General features: G+C 38.0%; 1 protein-coding gene across 1 annotated transcript; it reads left to right on the top strand.

Moving 5' to 3' along the window:
- Positions 1-897: 897 nt before the first annotated feature.
- Positions 898-17,561, top strand: pudp (pseudouridine 5'-phosphatase). Its single transcript, XM_088329952.1, has 4 exons — positions 898-1,007; positions 2,096-2,314; positions 5,628-5,857; positions 16,904-17,561. Exons 1-4 carry the CDS (start codon positions 938-940, stop codon positions 17,078-17,080), a joined length of 696 nt encoding a protein of 231 aa, XP_088186078.1. The 5' UTR covers positions 898-937; the 3' UTR covers positions 17,081-17,561.
- The last annotated feature ends 373 nt before the right edge of the window (positions 17,562-17,934 follow it).

Raw genomic sequence — 17,934 nt, 5'->3', positions numbered from 1 at the left:
GCAGCTATTCCGTCTGCTGTAAGAACTTCAGTCCGCCCCCCATTTCCAAATCTCAAACCTTGACTCGCCTATGCACTGAGAGGCAGAAGGATCATGACATAAGACCATATGTTGTATTAGACCAGTTTATTGCCGTTCATTAAGCCTCAAATGATAGTAAATAACTTTATTTCCCCAGGGATCTTTTTCAGCAAGTTGACGATTGAGGATACACCTGGGGTTGCAGCTGCCATAGGTACCTTTTAATAAAGTTATACGTTTCTTGAAATGCATCAATAATATAGGAAAGGTGTGCATATGGGGTCAGAAGTGCCATAAAAAGGCTAGAAAATCAGTCAGTTGCAAAACCCTATTAAAGTTGCAGCACACACATACACTTATAAACACTTTCACAGTAAAGACAGACTGACACACACAGACAAACACATGGACTGTCCCAAACTAAAAATCTGTTTTAATTTACAGTATACTTTGTTGTTTTTCAACACACATAAAAGACAGCAGTGGTTTGTAAGGTCACTCTTGAGTCTCCTGAAAACGTATTTAAGAACATTCTTGGTAGAAATGGGTTTGACTTTGGAATGACTGTTATTGGCAAAATCAACATACAGTAATACAAATCAGTGCATAAATGGCATGATTACAACAAAATAGTATGAAACAGTAAAACAAGAATAACAAGTTAACAATATTCAAGGAAACAGAACGTGCTGCAGTAATACTGAGAAAAAAAACCCTGAAAATAAAAACATACAATTATTTAAGCATAAAAGAAAATCAATAATGCGACTTATTTAACCATATAGCTATTCTTTTCCCATAGCTACAGTAAAAACTTTATTCTATAAAACATTCTTTGCCTTATGACGCCTCTGACTTGCCGTATTTATCCTTCAGTCTGTGTCGTCAACGCGGAAGTAAAATAAAAGTTTTCAACATGTCGGTGACAACAAGTGCCTTCAACCCTGTGAGCCATGTCATATTCGACATGGATGGATTGTTATTAGGTAAACTCGTTTAGCATGCGAACTGTGTATACAGTATTAATTTTTCAACCACCCTAAACGTCTAATATTACAGAAATGTTGTATCAGTAGCATACATGTCAACGAGACCTTTCCCTCGTATTGTATACGATATTTGATCATTTCAAATTGTGCACGCCGTGTTATATTATTTGTACAGTTTTTTTTAAATACACTGCCACGTACAATAAGCAACACTAAATTTACTGCAAGTGGGGGGAAAATGAGAAAGATACCGAAATATCCATCCATCCATTATCTGCACTGCTTATCCTCAGTAGGGTCGTGGGGGTGCTGGAGCCCATCCCAGCTATCTTCGGGCTGTGGGCAGGGGACACCCTGAACTGGTTGCCAGCCAGTCGCAGGGCACACAGGGACAGACAATTCGCTCGCCCATTCAGACCTAGGGACAATTCCGACCGGCCAATTAACCTGACATTCATGTTTTTGGAGTGTGGGAGGAAACCCACTCAAGCATGGGGAGAACATGCAAACTCCAAACAGGAAGGTTGGTAGCTGGATTTGAACCCATGACCTCAGAACTGTGCCGCACACGCGCTAACCACCGTGTCGCCGTGCTGCCCTAGATACCAAAATAATTGTGTTGTTTATATCTTACATAAAATAAACCTGATTTACTCAAATTATCTTTGTTTTTATTATACGTACAATGTCTTGTGAGTAAACAGGCGCCCGTCATTTTTGTAAGGTTTATTATTGCTTAGTAGGGGGCATTGCAATCATTAGTTAGGGAAGCAGTTGGCTGAGGTTAACATGTACGCAGTGGAAGCATGTGCCGGTCAAAGTTGTGTTGATGTTTGCCAACTCTCTGTAACTTACTGCAAATGATATTCGGCGTACTTAATTTGCAATGGCCAAAAAACATAAAATCAAACTCACGTTTGGTATGTTGTGCACTCACTGGATGATCAACGAGGTAAGGAATAATTAGGTTCACTGATCATTAGCATCTTGTATTACATGTTCTAGAGAAATTGGTTTTTATTATGATGGTTTTCATGTGTTTACTTAAGGTGTTAATTTTTCTTATCATTTGTTCTCTTTGTTAGATACAGAGCGACTGTACTCTGTGTCTTTCCAGGAAGTGTGTGACCGTTTCGGAAAGGTATACACTTGGGAAGTTAAGTCCAAAGTAATGGGAGCAAAGGCTTTGGAGGCAGCCCAAACAATACGAGATGCTTTGGAGCTTCCTATTACAGCTGAGGAACTCCTTCGGGAAACCAGAGAAATCCAAGAGAGGATATTTCCTTCAGCGAAACTCATGCCAGGTCTGCATAAGTTTTTCATTTTTTTTCGCGTAGGTTGGTGCCTACATGCTTGCTTGACACTTTGGTGATGAAGTAGTTTTTAAAACTTGCTGGAAACCTTACCACCAACTGTTATCACGTGCGCACTTGCCTCTTTTTGCTTTCGTTTTTAATATCGGTGAACGGAGTGTTTTAGCCCCTAGATATGCCTCCGAAGAAGGTTGGTGCAAGCAGGGCAGGTGAAAAAACAAAAGTTGTTTGTACAACTATTGCCTTTAAGAAAGACATAATAGCTAAATATGAAAAAGGTGTGCGAGTTTCTGATCTTGCTAGGGAATACAGCATACGCCTTCTGCTGACCACCACAAAGGTAAGAAACCCTATTCATAATTCTTTAACATTTTTTTTTTACACGTTCGTGTTAGCGTAATCTTTCGTACGGAAGATTACGATAACGCGAACGTACGATTAGCCTGGGTTAGCTCTATGATTACGTTAAACATTCAGGTAAACATTCAGGGTGTTGGTACTGAGCCCAAAATTCAGGGTGTTGGAACGGAGCCCGCTTTCCAATGAAGCGCTAGCCACTTGTGGTGCTAAATGACTTGTAAACAACCTGATTTTTTTATTTTACACATTCATGTTAGCGTAATCTTTTGTACATAAGATTACGATAACGCGAATGTACGATTAGCCGGGGTTAGCTTCATGTTTACGTTAAACATTCATGGTAAACATTCAGGGTGTTGGAACGGATTAAAACGATTTACATTATTTTTAATGGGAAAATTTTTTTCGGTGATTGAAAAAATTGGTTCTCGAACAGGGTTCTGGAACGGATTATGGTCGAGAACCGAGGTTCCACTGTATTCAGTTGATAGGGGGGAGTCTCTTTTACGGAGGACTGAACTTTTGATCGATAGGATTATTTGTCAATGGGCACTGTCAATTTTGGTTACTTTATTCCAAAAATTTCCCCAAACGCCCAGCCTGACACAATTTCACCCAAAATGTTTTTTCCTTTAACTCTGGGAGGAAGCTACACTACTTGGAGAGAACACAACTGAAAAATCAAACTCTTATCTGAGAATCTTGGACAGTGCTGGTTTGAGGTTACAATACTGTTTTTATTTTCTTTCTCGTCTTTGTGAAAACATCAGTTTTTATTCTAAAAGAAGAGCGTATTATGGCAACAGGTGTAAACTGTAAAACAATCTGGACCTCTTAAACCTTCAATCCAGAGCCTTGTAATACTGTACTTGAATAGTATATAGTTACAATTTTTTAAACTTGCTGAAATTTAATGCCACATCCATCAAATTAAATAACATAAGTACAATTACAGACCAATTTCATGTTCTTTGAACCACCATGTGACCCTGATCTGATATGTCGGGAAACTTACAAATTGGGTTTGGAAAATGTTATTCCCGTTTAATTGAAAGCCCTGGATTTTTTTCTTGCAAAAATAGAACAAAAGCTTGGAGGCCTGCAATAAAGGAAAATGGATTCTGTGGGTAATCCTTAAAAAACGGGTCGAATTATCTTTGTTCAGTGCGACTGTAAATCTTGTCAATTTGTCTTCTTTGATCAGTCTCCTTTTTTAAAATATCTTTTTGGGGACTGCGGAAAAGTGGAATTTGTCCCGTGGTTTGACACTTTCCAATACCACCTTGTTTTATAATTCTCCTTTCCTTTTATTTGTTAAATTTTGCGATCTTGAATAAACCTTTTCAATTACGAGAATATTGTCATAACGCAGGAGATTGCAATTTATGTATCCTAAATGAAAACCCCAAAACAGGATTACTGACTACATTTTATACAGCACAACCGTTATAATCCTATCTCAATTGCCAATAGTAACTATGACTTTCCATCGGGAAAATATGTTAATAGGCTGATTATTTGCCACACAACAGTCATGCAAAATGTGAAAAATGAAAATATCAGAAAAAAAATCTTATATTGTTGACCTTTGCCTGTTTCAAGTGTTTGTGGAAATATCACCAGTGTAAAAACAGGACATGGCCTTAGTATTTTTCTGGACTCGGGCTGCACGTAACGACCGTTTTATTGGTCGACTAGTAACTGGCTATTGAAATAATTAGTCGGATAATTAGATAATTGATGTGATTAGTTTTAAATTCAGCATGAAACTGATTTAATGATGTGGAAAATGAGAAAAAAAACACAAGAAAAAATGATACAGTTAAAAATAGACATTTTATCGAACATACTGCTGATGCATACTCAAATAAAATAAAATTAAATTAAATCAAAACCAACTAGGTGCAATGCTAGTTATGTGGAGATAAATGCATAATGGACAGAGGTGTCCATTTTTAGGGACAGGAAAATAAATAATATAATTAAATAAAGTAAACATTTTTTATCCCTGTAAACCAAGAAGAAGAACAGTACATAAAACAAATATAAAGTGCATTTTGTGAACTCCATTTAGTGATAAACTGCAATGACTCTAACAGAAGAAACTCAATGATTCTTAACAGTTTGAAATCAAGTGGTTTTCACAACTGACATTTGTTTTGAATGTTTTAACAACTGACGTTTGTTCTTAGGTTTGCATGCATCATTTTCATAGAATTTTATGAGACCCCGGCGGGTGGATAATCTAAGGGGGTACGGGGGCGTGCCCCGCGCATTGCCCAAACACCATGCAAGCCCCTTTGAATCTTTAACTAATTTAAACGTATTCATACTACGCAACTTTAAAGTCAAGCAACACAGAATTCCTGAAAAACAAACACAAAAAAATAAAAATCTGAAATATTACCTCTTGAAAACTATAAAAACGTTTAAATACAAGAACTTTTATTTACAATTCAACTTTTAACAAAAGTTGACTGAAACAACACAAACTGCTGAAAACCCCGCAAAAATATAAATTAAAACATGTACCAAAAAAAAACCCCCAAAATATCATTAGTTTCTACTGAATATTGTTATTTGGGAACACAGTGCTACTCTTTAACGGACTATTTGAGATTCTTCTGTCAGTGATAGACAATGCACATTGTTTTGGAGCCATTAATATAATTAAAATGAGTCCAAATTAGGATCATTTTCCTGGTTTCACTCCTTCTTTAAAATGTCCTTGTTGTTCTCTATATTGCAATTTCTCTTGAACAATTCTTGTGCTCAATATACTGCTGCGGCAGTCTATTCCTCTCATTCCCTCCTTCTACTCAGTCGACTAATTATTGCAGCCCTAGTATTCTAATAAACGCTATTGCAGATGCAGCATTTATCTATGATAGACTTAATGGTTTTCAATGATAAAGTTGAGTGAGATCCTTTGTTGTCTTTAAAGGTGTTGAGAGACTGGTGCACCACCTGAAGCAACACGGTGTCCCAATTGCCGTAGCGACCAGCTCAGCCGGTGTGACATTCAACTTGAAGACAAGCAAACACAAAGATTTCTTTGCTTTGTTCAACCACATTGTCCTGGGAGATGATCCTGAGGTGAAGAATTCCAAACCCAAGCCTGACTCCTTTCTGGTTTGTGCCAGCAGATTCAAGCCCCCAGTTTCTCCACATACTGTGAGTATTTCTTTTTCTCTTTTTAATATCAAATATGATTTTTTTTTTTTGCATTCTAATTCATCAGGATTTTTTTTTTTGAAATTTGTAAATTACTCTGTATTTATTCATTTGTAGTGGACATTTTTATGCATGAAAAATAACGCATACTTTGGAAACGCGTTATACATGAGGTCTTACGGTATACTATATTACTTATATTATCTTATGTTATTGATTAGTCTAAAATATTGCTGACCACAATTACAAATCACTCACTGAAACCACATCTGTAGTCCTACAAAACACGGTCTATTTTTAGCAACAATATCTAAATCACTTGCGTGGCCATTTTATAATAAGTTTATTCTCAATGGCTCGTGCGTGTAGGTGAGGCACCTCTTCGTTTCTTTGCTCACCTCACCCACACTTTAACCTGTGTTAAGCATTGTTGTTTTGCGCTATGACCAGTATTTTGAGGTATAGAGTCAGTTTTTTTCTTGGTATTTCTAATGGTATATTGGTTCCCGTTAAACGGCAACTCAGGCTCTGAAGTGGAAATGTTCTGCATATGATGCATGAATTGGCCGAGCATGCTGAAGTTCATGGAAATCGAGCATTGAGGAGAGCGATGTAACATCATGTGGTTATATTTGCTATAACAAGAGACACAAAACAAAATAGCAAACCCTTCACAATTTTGAAATTATATTCATTTTACAACAGAGTTTGTCATGTAATTATTTTATTGTATTACGGTCACTAAAATCAAACTATTTTAATTGTAAATCTTGCATTAACAACATTATTATACATTCTGTCTGACAAAAAAAAACATATCTCGTAGTCTGTATTGGCAAATTTACTAATCTGTTACGGGCAAATGCTAACCATGTGTCAAAACAATGCATAGTGATAAAAATGCAGCTCGACTATTTTAATTTAAGTCTTTTTTAAAATCTTTTTATTGAAAACACTTTATGTGGGTTTGTTCCCTATTCCCCGATCTGAACGGTGTGAGACTATCTATACAAATATCTATATTATCAATACTAAGCAAGTACTTTGATCAGAAAGATACTATTGTCCTGGCATCCATACCTCGCTCCTTTGCCATTTTCCTCTAAACGCTGCTTCTCTGCACAAATAATGCTTTCTCTTTCTCTGCTACTCTCTGAGTCTCTATACCTTAGTGAGTGACTGTCAGACACACTTTTAGCCCCTTCCCCAACTAGGCCACTGGCCGGCCTATGCTCCCTGCCTTTAGAGGTAAGGGCAAAAAAAAAAATTGAATGAGCAGTTAGATCAATTCTTCCACCCCTGCCAGAAGGTAAAAATTGATATAGGAAAACAGGAAGCAGAGTACACTGTTGACTTTTAAAGTGTCACACTACTTTCACAACACCACAGATTTTCATAAACACATGAAAAAGCTCACAATACAGAGAGTAACAAGCCTCAAGCAAAAATGTTAACATATTATTGTTCCTTAACAAAAAACCCTTATTCAGTTGTCACTATGACAAGAGCGCCAAAAAGGTTTCTTCTTTGGAGTGCAGAGCCAAAGACTGGGAATGAGAGACAGTTCACACTTTATTTGTATTACTCACTTTATTTTCAAAATGTTGTGCGACGAAATATATTTAAGTAGTCTTGTTGACATTGTCATACAGTATTTGTAATTTTGTTGCATTTCTTTTTTTCAGTTTGACTCTTGACTTTTGTTAGGGAAACAGTTGAAATAGAAATATTTATTTGTGTATTTTTATTCTGTTAAATTTGTATTGCTTTTATTTAGATACCAAATAATACATTTTAGTGCTTAAATTATCTGTGCTTTATTGTATTTAAGACTATCTCAAGGGGTATCAGTTCAATCATTCAATGGTCATGTAATTTCTAAGCAAAATATTTCTGTATCGATTAATACTTGGCTGTATTTACTTGGATCAGATCAATATAAAAAATCATAGTATCGCCCACCCCTACTGTCCATAGTTGGAACATGGCCGCGTAATGTGACCTAATTTATTCAATTCTGCATTTTTTAAGAACATTTTTCTTTTCTTAATTAATAAGTAATGTTTATTTTGTATTTAAAAGTGAATGTGAATGTTTCTCATGGATCAAAAATACTTGGTACGTGATATCTAGGAGCACTACAATGTTGTGTACTAGAACAAAATTCAATGTGGTATCATAATCACTAATACTAGTACTGATCAATGCATTAATATTGAGCATCGATTTTACAGGGATTATGACTCAAATGGTAGATCCCTATTTCAAATTCTTTAATATGATGTGTTGCAGCTTTACTTTCTTGTGGCTTTTAGCTGAAACCTGAATACTAGCAAATCTGTGATTTTATACATACACAAATGAAGCAGGTGCAACACGAACAAGTTTAACCAATCCCAAGGTCACATGAAGCGTTGAAATTCAATGGCCTCAGTGATAAATACAATTTCAAGTGCTGCACCTTTAGTGAGAGAATAGAAGAAATGGAACAAAATACCAAACTTTCTTCAGAACCTCTCTCACAACACACAGGCATCGCTGATGACGTGACAGCATATTTTAAAATTGGTGAACTTGAACATCTGAGTATGATTGATGAAGCATAAAAGAGAGTTCACACTTATGCTGTCATCAAGCGGAGCAAACCAGTTGTGCTCCTGTCATCAATCAAAAAGAGATTACCCCGGTAACATTGTTATAATCTGGCTGTTCAAATCAGGTGCAATTAATAAGAGATATTTTCTTTCAGGAAGACAAATTGGCCAATTATTGCCTGACAAATCTCAGTCCATTCACCTGCAAACCACAGACAATACTAGGTAACATGGGGTTATTTAAGCAATTTGGAGATAGTGGTAAAATGTAAGGAAAATCCATAAAATAAGCCCTCACTAGAAAACTGAGGCCCCTAGGATAAATTGTGTAGGTTTGTGGTCATGCAAACAGTCTGGACACGTGTTTTGTCCAAGTCTACCCACAACGAAAGACTGAACTAATACATTTAATATGATATCACATTGTTTATTGCATCTTTCGGCACGGCAGCCGGTTGGTGAGTGCGCAGCCTCAGGTGCAGAGGTCCGGGGTTCAATTCCAGCTACTGCATTCTCCCTGTGTGGTCCAAAATGTCCATAGGTGTGAGGAGCGAGTGAATGGTCTGTTTCTGTATACCCTGCGACTGGCTGGCAACCAATTTAGGGTGCCCACTGCTCGAAGACGTCTGGGAACCGGCGCCAGCACCCTCGCAACCCTAGTGAGGATAAGCGGCGTAGATAATGGATGCATAATTCGAGTTACATAAGTACCGTATTTTCCGCACTTTAGGGTGTACTAGGAGGTTGTTCACGTCAAAAAACACTTGCATTTAACAAACATTCATTCCCTTCGCTCTTCCGAACCTGACACTGAATACTAAACCCACAGCTCAAAAAGGGTGAGTTGCTGTACCATGGAAACCTTCATCAGCAGAGAGGCCCGACAGCACGCACTGGTTTACCCCCGTTCTGCGTCATATGCGTCATTATCAGTCATTCTTCACCATTGCAAAACGGCTGTAAGGCCGCTGAGACTTTACCACTAGATGATCACCGGTACGGATGACATCTGAAAAGACATTTGGGCTTATTTCATTATCACAGTATTTTTACTCTTGTTGTCAGAACACAAATTCGCAAAGTGTATTCTGGTAAGTATACCAGTTCCTTACCTGCGCATCAATAACTTCTTGGTTTGTATTTGTAAATCAAAGAGCTTGTGTGGTAATTCTAATAATATTAAGATCCAATAATCATTCTGCAGATGACAAGCTGCAATTAGTCAAATATTTGGTTGAACAGCAGAATTAAAATTAGTAAAACTTGTAAGTAATTCACCAGAAGCAAAAATGACGTCTGACGTAAGGGACGTAGAGGTGGAAAGAGGAAGTGGCGCATCTTTCACCTCAGCACAGAGGATGACATTTTCTTTGGATTTAGTGATTTGGAGTCAAACTGAAAGTTTGGTAAGCATGTTCTTTATGATAAATTGATCTGAATAATATAACTTTGGCACCGAAGTGTGCATTTTGGCACCCAACTGTGATGGCGGAGTGTGTACTGTTACTTCAGTAAAATATTACTCAGGTAGAAGTAAAAAGCAGATATCTAAATAATTACCAGAGTAAATATAAGTGCATGCTGTGTAGATCCTCCACTAAGGGGGGAAAAACGCTTTATAGTCTGGAAAATTCAATAAATTATTCCAAAGTTGACAAGTGTAGTAATGTTTAGATGACTGCCATTTAAAAAAACATGTTCATCATCATTTATTTATTTGTTTTATTCATGGAACTGTTAATATCCATTTCGGGTGTGCGAGCATGCGACATGTATAACTTGTGCCATAAATTAGTTTTAGATGAATGTGTGTCACTCAAAATTGCAAGTATTTATTGTTGAAATGGACTCGTCTACAAGACGAGAACATAGACTTTCAGCTGTAAAAAGGCTGCCATGTATTTTTCCCCAAGAATTCGGTCAAATGATCAAAGGGGCCTGACTGGCAGAGTGTTTTTTTCTCCCCTGCAACTTCCTAAAATATTCAAGAATGGGACGCCTTTGAAATAAGCTCAGACAAAATATATATGTGAATGGCAAAGTAAAAGTCAGAGCGTTTTCCTCATGTGGTAAAGGTCATTGGTGCATTGCACCAAAGAGCTTACTTCCAAAGAAATCTTACATCTGGTTAAATTTGATAACACATAAAAAACTGGTTCACATTGCAAAAGAAGTAAAAAGACATAAGACTATAATGTCTTAGATGATAAAATCACTACATGTGGAAAAAAAACCCTTCAATTGATGACTCTTATGTATTGTTGATGAGCGCCAATGCCAAAGTCATCGAGTTTATTCTTGGAGGCAGTTGATTCTACAATATTGATAAAGGTTATGGTATCACATTAAAAGTACAATTTTGTTTGAAGATCTCCTCATACGAGTAAGCAGTGTTGGGAATAACACAGTTACGAATATTGCCGTTATGTAAAGGCGCTTTTTTTTCCAATAATGGGGCTATCTAACTCATTACTTTTTCCGACGTTACAACGCCGTTTTCGTTATTAATGGTCACAAGCGGTGCGTTACTTTGGCTGCATAACGGCAACGGTGGAAAGTCTCTTCACACATGACGCTGTTTTTTTAGTGGCGTGTTTTTTCGCTCATGCCGCCATTCAAAATGGCGACTACCATACAGTTAGCCATTCCGAATACAGTATTTACCCCTGCGCCGAAGGAAAAAGCGGATTGCTGAATGCGGCAACCAACTCATGTCGTTTGCAAATAAAACGGCTCTATGAGCCGTATCTTGGAAGTGGGAGCCTGCTACCCTCCAAACGAGGGCCGGTTCTTTTCGAGACGATATTTCGCTCTTGTGATTGCTCAAAATGCATTTTTTTTCCAGGGATTTTGTGCTGCTGACTTTGAAATTTTGAGTATAAACATGGTTAGACATGTATTGTGTTTTATCCTTTCTTTTTAGGTTGGTAATCTTTTTTATTTATTTTTTCTGTGTTTTTCAGTTTTAATGTTTAAGTGTATTTTTGATTTCCCCCCTTTTTAAGCCATTTATAATAATAATAATGCATAATACATAATAATATATGGATTAAACAACAAAAACAATCTGAACAGCCATTTGAGAGCGGTAAGAGCCGGCTCATTTTAGTGAGCCTACCAAGCCTGGGCCCAACAGAGAAACTTAATTTGAGGGACCAGGCCTCAAAAAAGATTTGCATATTTTATTAGTTAGGACTAGGGAGAATACAGAGGAGGAAAAAAAAGTGTGACTTTGGGCACCAAATGCAAGCGTTGCACACTGATTAGAACGCTGGCGCTGTCTGACAAAGAAAAGGAACCACAGAACACATGACGCGTGTAAACACAGCCACAGGGTAATGTTACGGCGGCGTGATGTCATGGTCATGGCCGTATAGAGGACTGATGTCGTCAAATGTGGATATAAGGACGGCTACTGTAAATAAACGAATGTGAGCAGTGCACGAAGCCGCTTTTCAAGTGCCCTATTGAACAAAACATTGACAACAAGGATAGAGTTTCTACTCGTGCCGCTTCCTCCGTTCTTCGTCGTGCCTCCCGATCCCTGTCCCGTAGCCCCGCTGGCTAGGATTTTTTATTTAAGACAGCCATCAGGCTATTCGACGCTAGTGACACGCGAAGGCGGGCAATACTAAGTCATTGCCCATGCAGTGAGGTCCAATGCAACTTTTGAAGCTTTGGACCCACCAGGAAAATTGCAGACTGTATTGCATATCTCTCCAGACACGTCGCTGCCCTACAGGGTGTTATTGTGCGTCAGATTATTTTTCAGCGTGATGAGTCGGTCCACCATTACTTCAATGACCTTTGGGGATTACCCTCTGCAGGTTCTAAAATTTGGAGAATGAGCTGAGCACACGACAAACTTTAAACTGCAGGACCACCAGTAAGTATAGGTGGATGGCACGCCACTAATTTAAAAAAAAAAAAAAAAAAAAAAAACAGAGGAGAGACCTGGCCCAGCCCAAGCCCAAGTTAATGATTGATTTTAAAACCTGACCTGTATTTCGGGCCAGGTTCGGGCCTGGACCCAAGAGCTTGGCGTTTAAGAACACCAAGTGCCTAAGCTTTGAGGGACTGATAGGGGTTCTTCTGTCATTTTTAGACAACACACTCTGCTTTGGAGCCATATGCTGTGTCATTATCCCCCCCCCCTCTGCTCAGCGAACAAATTAGCGCTGCGACGTGGACGAAAACATGCATATTAACCAAGCAATCAATAAACCAAAAGTGAGTGAGAACAAAAAAATGGTGCCAGCAAGCATACGATGGTGTTAGCGATCTTTTTAAATGAGATATCTAAAAGTTATTTTGATCATTTTTGTATGTATTTAGATTAAACATTATAATGTATTTCAATAATTAAAGTTTATGACGCTCTGGCAGGAGAAAGTAAACCCTGGCAGGCCCGATAGGGACTTTCAATGGCAAACACTCTCATCACTACTGTTGTAACGTACTCTGCAACATTTGCTGAACCCTATCATTTAAACGGGCTGTTATTTTCAGTCCTTGTAACAGAGAAGCACGGTGTTGAAAAGTTACATTCGCCTTGCATAAGCCTATCCCCTCAGCTTCAAAATCATTTAAGGAATTTTGTGTACTGCCACTTACTCACCCACTGCTGCCACGCTTGACACATGTAGTGTTTTCTTCAATCTCAAACTGAATGGCAGCGTAATGATTTATATGCACAGATGTACGTTTCTGCTTGTTAACGTTTCACGGCTTTTCAGACGTGCAATCTTGGGGTCGATAACAGCAACATTTTCTGCACCAATGAGCGTGGCTGCTTCTGGCATTTCTTTGATAATTATGACAGCAAATGACTTAGTATATAATATATTTGTTTTTAAAAACTCAAATTTATATGGAGAGTTGTTCTTCTAAATGTTACTGTCTGCAATAAAGATGACGTTAGATTGATATTACACAATTATACGACATTTTTACCAGTTTTCTGTGTCACTTTTTTTTCTTACTACAAACATGGTCTGTCGAAATGGTGCCTTGACTGTGATTTCATCCAATCACAGCTTTTTCTACCATGCCGTGGCAGTATTTGACAATGGCATATTTTTGGCACTGACAGCTTTGTCAATCAGAGCGCTGAGTATAATGTACTGCTTATTTGCCTCAATTCAATACAATATGAATTGAATTACTTTTGTCTTAAAGACATGTGCTCAGACTATAGTGTTATATCCCTTAATCTTATTTCTAAGTGCTGTTTAATTTATGTTAGAAATGGTTAATCCTCATGTTGTGAATTTGTCTTCCACATTGATACCAATTAATGCAAAAGGATCAGAATTGAGGCTGAGTTGTAAGTTATCAAATAATAATATTCATTTCATACAACATTTGAAATCTTTAAATTCTTTGCTGAAGATTTTCCGACTGCTTTAATATTTAAATGTTATAGCTAAAATGTGCAAAATAGAGGAGGTAATAACTCCAATAAGGTTTTTTTGAGTAAAAAGAAATCTATCATAGGCCCAAGTAATTTTTTACTCCCCCCTTATTGAGTAGTAGTAATTATATATCTACCTATCTCGTCACATACAAATGCCTCAGCTGTCCTTCAGCAATCTATTGAAGGTAATCCTAAAATTTAAAAATGCAAAATGTGGGGAAATAATACATGCCTTTTGCATAAAACCTTATGACATATTTCATCCGTATATTCCAATCGTTTTCTGAAATAATGCATTTTAAAGACGGAATCATCATGAACTGTGACATCATTGGAGGAACACTAGCTCTCTAGCAAGCCAGGCACCATATTTTAAACTTGTTTATTAGTCAAAGAGGTTTTAAGCAACGTTTTAGTGGTTGTTGTGGAGAATGCCTAGGCGTTGTTTTGCAGTTGTATGCAGTACTGGTACAACAAAGTTCAATCAGCCCAAAATGGGCTAACTGCTAAAAAACACACAAAGCAAGCCACCAATGGGGCCACAGCCTGGGCAGAAAAAGGCCACCAAAAAGCACAATGCTAACAGCCAGGCAGGAACCCACAAAGAATAGCGGCAAAAGCTACAGTAATAACTGCAAAGTAGGCCAGGAATAAACCATGGGGCATAGCAAATCCGGCGTTGACACCAGGCTAGCCGGCCGAACAATACATGGTGGGGAGCCAACGAGTTTCAACCAGTAGCAAACAAAACATAAAATCCCTCAGCATTCCCTACGCTAACAGGGAGCAGGCTGGACAAAATTATACGAACAGCGACATGCGTTGCGAAAAACGAGAAGCCACGACTGCCTACCTCCAAGCAGAAAGGAGGGGTATGCTATCATTGTTCACTACAATTACTGTCTGTTTCGGGGCTTGCCTCACATGCCATGTAAATGGGATTTGTCATTTTGAAAGTGTTGTAGTCTATCAATGACATCACAGCTGTATCGCAAACAAAGCAGATGGGTCAACTAAATATCTCGATTCCCCGGCAGGTGGAACATATTATGCGACATATTTGCATACTTTTGTGGAAGAACACTACACGTTCTATGCCTGAATGAAAAAAATCTGTTTGGGGATACCTTTAATCCATCCATTTGATTTATCACAGAAACAATTTGCACGTACTTTGAGAGATGAAAACTCTGTATCCTGATTTCTGCCAAATTGCCCTTAATTCAAAAACTGAATGCAGAATTGTAGCATCTGGCAGTGATATTAAACAAGACATTTTCCTCATGTAGTAACATATAATTTCCGAATAAAGGAGCCATTTATCCAGTTTGGTAGCAAAATGTCTTGTGCACTTTTTTCTGGCCCTAATGACTGGAATGACCCAAATAGAAGGTAAATTATAGTAGTGGACAATTTCATCCATCTGAAAGATTCACTTTGGTCCATTGTGGGAAGCATGAACACCTGGAGAAAGTTTTCACACTAACAGTGGGCTGCGAGATAATGAGCAAAACAGCAGCATTCAAAAAATGGTCACGGTATACTGCCTGTTTTCTGTGATCCATAATTATGCTTGTCAAAATATGATGACAATTATAGACCTAACTCTTGTCACAATGTATTCAGATTATACTATCCTTAGTGTATATTTCTCTCTTCTGGTTTGCAAGTTTTGAAGCCGTGATTGTCACAAAACGATAGAACAGGGTACCTATTAGTTAGGTGTTGGAGGATTATTAATAGTGGTGCCACTCCACACGGGCTTACTTTGTTCCAGGATCGTGCTCGTACCTCAAATTGTAACAAGGTCATTTTCCTGATATTTAATAATTGAAATTCAGTCCGCTCCAGTCTTTTCAAAAGCAATTAATTTAACTTCAAATATCTATAAAACCCATGTTCCTGATCACTCAAAATTCATTCAAATATTAATAAAACATAACAAAATAAAGTAATAAGAGAAATGACATGATATCAAGGAAATAAAATGTGAGTTTATTATGAGCGTTTACCGTGGTTGAGTCTCTTTAACAAATGTGTGCACGTCATGAGGAGGAAGGGGGGAGTCACGGAGATCACATATCTGTCAATTTATGTTTTCCCCGAATTTTGCACGTTTCTGATCATTTCAAATTGTGCACGCCGTATAAGAATTTTCATATGAGAATTGAAAAATAAATACATTTGAATATTGATCTCGTCTTACAAATTTCGTCTCTGATCTCTGTGACTGGTAGCAAAAGACAAGAGATTCAATAATAATCAATAATAATATTCAAAATTCAAGATTTTCTTTTTCATCAACAGAATGCCGAGGATATTTTCTTTGCAACCTCGGTATACAGTGTTTACCAAGAAAGTTAAAATGTACAAAAGTAGTTCCAAACACGATAGAGTAAGGTATAGTAGGTTGACAGGTATGATATCAAAACACTGTTGATGATATGTAAGCACTTACTGTACACAATAAATTCAAGGTAACTTTAAATAAACTTACACACTTAAAAAAAAATCACAGCACATTTATTTTTTATTTTTTAGCCTGTAGTAGTTTGCATTCACAAACTGGACGACCTGATACTAGAGGTCAGCGTTACAAACGGTGAGCGGTCTCCAAGTGGTAGCCTATGGGACTGCTCGTGAACTGGATTTGCTTTTGTAAAGCGAGCAAGATTGTTCTTGCTAATGAAACTCTTATACCAAAATGTTCGTGTTTAGAGATGTTCTTGTAAAGAGAGGTACCACTGTATTTCTTATCTATGTCCATGACGACTGTGATGCCGTGTATATAAATGTAAACAAAGCCAATGGAGTAGGGCTGGTGGGGGCACCTTCCTTCAAATTGCACTTTTAGTGGGTAGACAGCCTCCCCCAGGTCAACTGCACTCCTGCGAGAAATGTCCAGCTCATCAAATTGAAAATGGAAACGGTGCCTCTGTGTCCCATTTCCATGCATTTGTTTTTGCTCTGAGCTTTGCCGTCTGCCTAATAGGCTTATGGAATGGTATCATTTTGCTTGTCCCTCCCCCTGCGCAGTGCTTGGTGTTCGAAGATGCTCCCAATGGTGTGAAGGCGGCTTTGGCGGCGGGGATGCAGGTGGTGATGGTTCCAGACGCAAACATGGACCCGGCGCTGACTCAGGAGGCTACGTTTAGGCTCAAAAGCATGGAGGAATTTGAACCTCAGCTTTTTGGGCTGCCGGCGTTTTTGTGATGTTTCATTTGTATTCAAGTGTGATATCTCGAATTTTAAACCATTTTTTCAAAGCTGTTACCCTTCCTTATTAGGTTGCTTTTTGCCCCAAAGACATTATGCGCTCCCCTCAATTTTAGAATCAAGGTCATATGGTATATATGCAGCCTAGCTTATCCATACCAAGAGGGATCAACTTGTTTTTGTCATAAATACATTACATGTTTCCTAATCCAATCCACAGGCCTTTGATAGTCAGCAGCCTGGACCACAATGTCAACCAACCTTCGGTATGGAAGCCAAGTATGGAATAAGACCTATTTCCTTTTAATAAACTATTTTTGTATTTGCTTTGAATTTGTAGTTAAGAAACTGTTCACATTTTGCAGTATCTACCCAGCTATGAAGTAGAAAATCAAAGAAAGATTTTGTGAGCTGTTTGTTTTTCTATGCAAATGCATCCGTAAACAAGCTGTTCTGGATTTTGGCCAGACGGACATCACACTGTGTACACAATTCCTGCACGACTTCTCTGCCCATGACCTGGCAGCCAGGCTGGGCGATACATGTGTTAGGGTTAATATTTTCGTAATAGGTTAAACTGGAGTGATCAGTAAGAGAGGCAAATGTAGTTTTAGAATTTATTCACGGCAGTGGGCAGACGGATTCAAAAGTCTCACCGTCTCACAAGTTTCCCGCGGTGCATTCAGGCTTTGTTCAAAAAGTGCGCATGCGCAGAAAGTATCAGTGACGTCACACATACGTCTACGGTTCAAAGTTCGCACATGTGTAGTAATAACAAACGATGTCATATATCTTTCGGTTCAAAAATGGTACAAAACAGCAGTCAAGCTCATCAGGATTATTTGTAACAT

The sequence above is a fragment of the Urocampus carinirostris genome, chromosome 3, assembly GCF_059441175.1.
Source record: "Urocampus carinirostris isolate Australia breed hairy pipefish chromosome 3, RoL_Ucar_1.0, whole genome shotgun sequence".
Classification (NCBI taxonomy): Eukaryota; Metazoa; Chordata; class Actinopteri; order Syngnathiformes; family Syngnathidae; genus Urocampus; species Urocampus carinirostris.
Note: the sequence above shows the minus strand (reverse complement) of the source record. Positions and strands in the feature narration are given on the sequence as shown.